This window comes from Clupea harengus, chromosome 1, assembly GCF_900700415.2.
Source record: "Clupea harengus chromosome 1, Ch_v2.0.2, whole genome shotgun sequence".
Taxonomy (NCBI): Eukaryota; Metazoa; Chordata; class Actinopteri; order Clupeiformes; family Clupeidae; genus Clupea; species Clupea harengus.
Window position 1 is genome coordinate 21829825 of NC_045152.1, and position 5000 is coordinate 21834824.

The 5000-nt window shown below is 48.7% G+C and overlaps 1 protein-coding gene across 6 annotated transcripts in view; it reads right to left on the bottom strand.

The window, feature by feature from the left end:
• si:ch211-198m17.1 (mucin-5AC) overlaps positions 1–5000 on the bottom strand; it is a 20532-nt gene that overhangs the window by 7687 nt on the left and 7845 nt on the right. For 3 of the 6 annotated variants that reach the window (XM_031571322.2, XM_031571329.2, XM_031571319.2), the window contains exon 2: positions 2776–3663. In XM_031571322.2, coding sequence (XP_031427182.1) covers positions 2776–3663 — 888 coding nt within the window. Of the gene's footprint in view, positions 1–327; positions 1359–2775; positions 3664–5000 lie in introns of those variants that run through there. The other 3 variants (XM_031571343.2, XM_031571334.2, XM_031571336.2) reach the window with 3 other exon arrangements.

The window sequence follows — 5000 nt, forward strand, 5'->3', positions numbered from 1 at the left end:
AACTCAGTTAAGAAACAAATATAGGTATATTTTATGTAATAAACACAACTAGTGCTAGTGTTATGATTAACATGGAAGAGGAAAGAAATCTTGCATTTTGTAAAAGCAAATTTTGAGTAGGTGCACTGTGATTGATTGCACAAGACCACTTGATTCCACAGACCAAAGAGAGTAAGCTGAAAAGGTAGTGATTGTGAAGGCCATGAATAATCAGTAACCATGCTAATGCTAATACTATTTTCATTTTGCAAGAGCAGAACAGCAGAGAACGAGGCCCTGAATCACGGAGGTCCACGGGGATTAGCGGGAGCTGGGTAAAGCTCCTACCTGCTGACGTCACTGCAACGCTCTGCATGGGTGAGGTGTTAGATGAGGTGGCCATGCTGGTGGAGAAGTGAGAGCTGGAGGTGGACAGCTCGGTGGAGGAGCTGCCGGAGGTTAAGATGGAAGTACCGCCGGGGGTAGACCCGAGGTTAGGGGTTACGGTGTTGGCGGTGGTGTCTGCGTTGGTAGTTACTACGTTGCTGCTAGTAAAGCCTGAGTTAGTGGTGTGGGAGGTTAGTGTGGTTTCGGGATTATGAGTTTCTACGGTGGTAGGGTTTGTGGTATCATCAATGGCCGAGGAAGATGACAGGGCTACACTGGGAAACATGGTTGAGACGACTGGGTTGTCTGTGGAGCTTGCTTCTATGGTAGATGTTATGTCAGTATCTATGGCAGCTGTGGGATTGGTTGGGGGATTGGAAGTTGAGATGCTTTCAGGTGTTGAATTAGTCAAAGAGGGAAACATGGTGTTAGATACAGGGCTTGATTCAGTGACTAAGTTCGTTGTAGAGTTGGATGTAGGGGTAGTGGGGGCAGACGTAGACCTGCTGTCAAAAGTGGGCATTAGATCAGTCGAAGGGGTGGATACTAAGTTGGATGTGGAATTGATTTCAGGTTCAGATGTTGGGCTAGATGTTGGGAGGGACACTGGGTTGGTTTCAGAGCTAGCTGTAATTGTTTCAGCTGTGGAAGGGTTCTCAATAGTGGATGGTGTACCGGTGACATCAGAAGTGAATATTGACATGTGTGCTGAAGTGAATGTTGAGAAGCTATCAGAAGTGGATGTCAGCATGGTTTCTGGGGGAACGGTTGGATTAAATGTTGCGTTGGGTGTCAGGCTGGTCTCCACAGTAGTGAAGTTTTCAGGGGCAGTAGTTGGATTGAGTGTAGAGGTGTTGTCAGTAGGAACTGATGGATCAGTGTGTGTAGGAACCACTGACCCGGTTACTGAGTCAGTAGTGGGATTTAAGTTTGTTGTCGGGCCGGATTCAGGGCTGGTTGTTGGGGTGGATGTAGGTGTTGATGTTGATGCATCAGGTGTTTGGGGTGTTATGGCGGCCTGTGTTAACGCTGTGTTCTCATCAGGTGTTTGGGATGTTATGGCGGCCTGTGTTAACGCTGTGTTCTCATCAGGTGTTTGGGGTGTTATGGCGGCCTGTGTTGACCCTGTGTTCTCATCAGGTATTTGGGGTGTTATGGTGGCATGTGTTGACCCTGTGTTCTCATCAGGTGTTATGGCGGCCTGTGTTGACGCTGTGTTCTCATCAGGTGTTTGGGGTGTTATGGTGGCCTGTGTTGACCCTGTGTTCTCATCAGGTGTTTGGGGTGTTATGGTGGCCTGTGTTGACCCTGTGTTCTCATCAAGTTTTTGGGCTGTTATGGCGGTCTGTGTTGACGCTGTGTTCTCATCAGGTGTTTGGGGTGTTATGGTGGCCTGTGTTGACCCTGTGTTCTCATCAGGTGTTTGGGGTCTTATGGTGGCCTGTGTTGACCCTGTGTTCTCATCAGGTGTTTGGGATGTTATGGCGGCCTGTGTTGACCCTGTGTTCTCATCAGGTGTTTGGGGTGTTATGGCGGCCTGTGTTGACGCTGTGTTCTCATCAGGTGTTTGGGGTGTTATGGTGGCCTGTGTTGACCCTGTGTTCTCATCAGGTGTTTGGGGTGTTATGGTGGCCTGTGTTGACCCTGTGTTCTCATCAAGTTTTTGGGCTGTTATGGCGGTCTGTGTTGACGCTGTGTTCTCATCAGGTGTTTGGGGTGTTATGGTGGCCTGTGTTGACCCTGTGTTCTCATCAGGTGTTTGGGGTCTTATGGTGGCCTGTGTTGACCCTGTGTTCTCATCAGGTGTTTGGGATGTTATGGCGGCCTGTGTTGACCCTGTGTTCTCATCAGGTGTTTGGGGTGTTATGGTGGCCTGTGTTGACCCTGTGTTCTCATCAGGTGTTTGGGGTCTTATGGTGGCCTGTGTTAACGCTGTGTTCTCATCAGGTGTTTGGGGTGTTATGGTGGCCTGTGTTGACCCTGTGTTCTCATCAGGTGTTATGGCGGCCTGTGTTGACGCTGTGTTCTCATCAGGTGTTTGGGGTGTTATGGTGGCCTGTGTTGACCCTGTGTTCTCATCAGGTGTTTGGGGTGTTATGGCGGCCTGTGTTGACGCTGTGTTCTCATCAGGTGTTTGGGGTGTTATGGTGGCCTGTGTTGACCCTGTGTTCTCATCAGGTGTTTGGGGTGTTATGGTGGCCTGTGTTGACCCTTTGTTCTCATCAGGTGTTTGGGGTGTTATGGTGGCCTGTGTTGACCCTGTGTTCTCATCAGGTGTTTGAAGTGTTATGGTGGCATGTGTTGACCCTGTGTTCTCATCAGGTGTTATGGCGGCCTGTGTTGACCCTGTGTTCTCATCAGCCTCTGTGGTCTTTGAGGTTAAGTGTGAGATCATACTAGTCTCAGTACCTGCGGAAGTGGTGGACTGACCTCCAGTCTGACCTCCAGCAGTTGTCTCCATGCTCTGTGTCCCCGATGGATCAACTACGGTGCTGGTCTCTGGAGCACTCGATGTCATAGTAGTGCTCTCCAGGACTCTGGTTGTGCTTTGATCCACTTCAGTGGAGGTGGACTCAGGGAGTGCCTCAGTGGTCTCAGGGGTTGTGGTTGAGGCTGTTTCAGTGGTCTGTTCCTCTGTTGAAACGGGGGACTCTGTAGAACTGGATGAGGAAGTGATGTCGGTCGCGGCAGTGTTCATTTCCTGCGTCGATACGGTATTTTCCTCAGGTGTGGCCGTGGCCAAGGGTGTGACACTGGATGTCGTCCCCGTTTCTGTGGAGGCGGGACCAGGAGTGCCAGTGGAATGGCTGACGGGCTCTGACGACATCTCCTCAGCTGTGGTGCCAGTAGTGGTTGCACTGGTGACCTCAGCTGTGGTGCCAGTACCGGCTGCGCTGGTGACCTCATTTGTGGTGCCAGTACTGGCTGCGCTGGTGACCTCAGCTGTGGTGCCACTACCGGCTGCGCTGGTGACCTCTGTGGGGCTGGCTGTGGGAACATCAGCCGTCGGAGCCTGGGTGGGACTCAAGGAAGTGGCGGCGGAAGGGTCACCTGTGGTAGGAGACGAGGTAACAGCTATGGATGGGGACTCGACAGAGGGCGGGGAGGTTGAGGTGGGGCTTGGGGGGGTGCCACTGGTCTCTGGGGCCCCATCTGTGGGGCTGTGTGTGCTGGGGGGCCCTGCTGGTTCTGTGCTGGCTGCGCTGCCGTCAGCCGTGGAGGTCACTAAGGAACTAGCTGACCCGCTGGAACTGCCTACACTCGTGGCATCTGGCGTTGTCTGACCCACTACAGCTACTGCAAGAGTGATAAATGTGAAAACAAAAATTAGAGGCTTGTCAAGTTAAAAGGAAAACATACAAAGAGAAATATACTAAGAGAGAGTGCCTCTGAAAAAAACATTATTTCAAGCATGGAAGAAGATGAAGATAGAACTCCCCCCCCCCCCCCCGCCCATGTCATTATTTTTGATAACCACTTATCTGAACTGGAACAGTACACACAGATATGTGGTTTTTTTTCTTTCTATGTCGTTTTTTTCTATTTATTGTTACACCAGGTTTTTATTGCTCTTAGCTTGACTGTTCTCTTCCTTGTACGTCGCTTTGGACAAAAGCGTCTGCTAAATGACTAAATGTAAAGATATGGGTGAGACTACACTGATCTGACTGGAACAGTACACACAGATATGGGTGAGACTACGTTTGTTTATGGTCATGGTCTCTCTCTTAGAATAATTCACTTCCGTAAACAGAAGAGGAACACACGAAATGTTCATGTTTATAGGATTAACCTTTAACCCTCATCTCCTGTACTCAGAACTCATATTACCTCAGACAGTGGAAAATGAACGAGCGTATAAAACTCACGACTACAACACTGATTAATTAGAACAACATGTACAAATGACAACAGTAAGAGGCCAGGGTAAAACCAGGATCTAATTTGCCTATTTTCCTGTATGTGTGTGTGTGTCCACAGCCCATATAACCGTCAATAGCATGACTGTGAACAGATGTACACTCTCACACACACACACACACAGAGTCACACTCTCACACCTGGCTAGATAAGACCACAGGTTACCAAGAGAAGTGAGGGACTGTTGCTATGAGGATAAGAAGGACAGAAAAGTAAATAGTGGTGCCTTTTCTGTATATCTAGTCTCTGAAATGTGACATACAGACACATCTAGATCACCAAAGAGCACATTCAGCTGCTATTTTGGCTGACTAAAGTAATGTTTCTCAGACCAGACCACAGGAAAATAAGCCTCACACAAATACCTGCTCAGCAACTTTACCGAAAGCCAGCAGCAATAATCCTGTGATTGTCCTATGAGTGGTTATAATTGGGGCAATGTTCAACCCAACCCGTTGAGGACCTTCAATAACAGAACTTAATTCACAACACTCACTCACATACAGAACAAAATAATACAAATAGTTCCTCATAACATTTGGATGTTTTTGAGACACCAGAGGAACAAATTAGTGTTTACTGTAACATGAATAAAGCATGTTAGTCTCTGACCTACAAACTCCCTCAGACACAGAGGCTGACACAGTGTGAGAGATCCACTGATGCAGACTAACTCAATTCCCCTAATGTGCTTCCCAGTGTATCATGCCTGC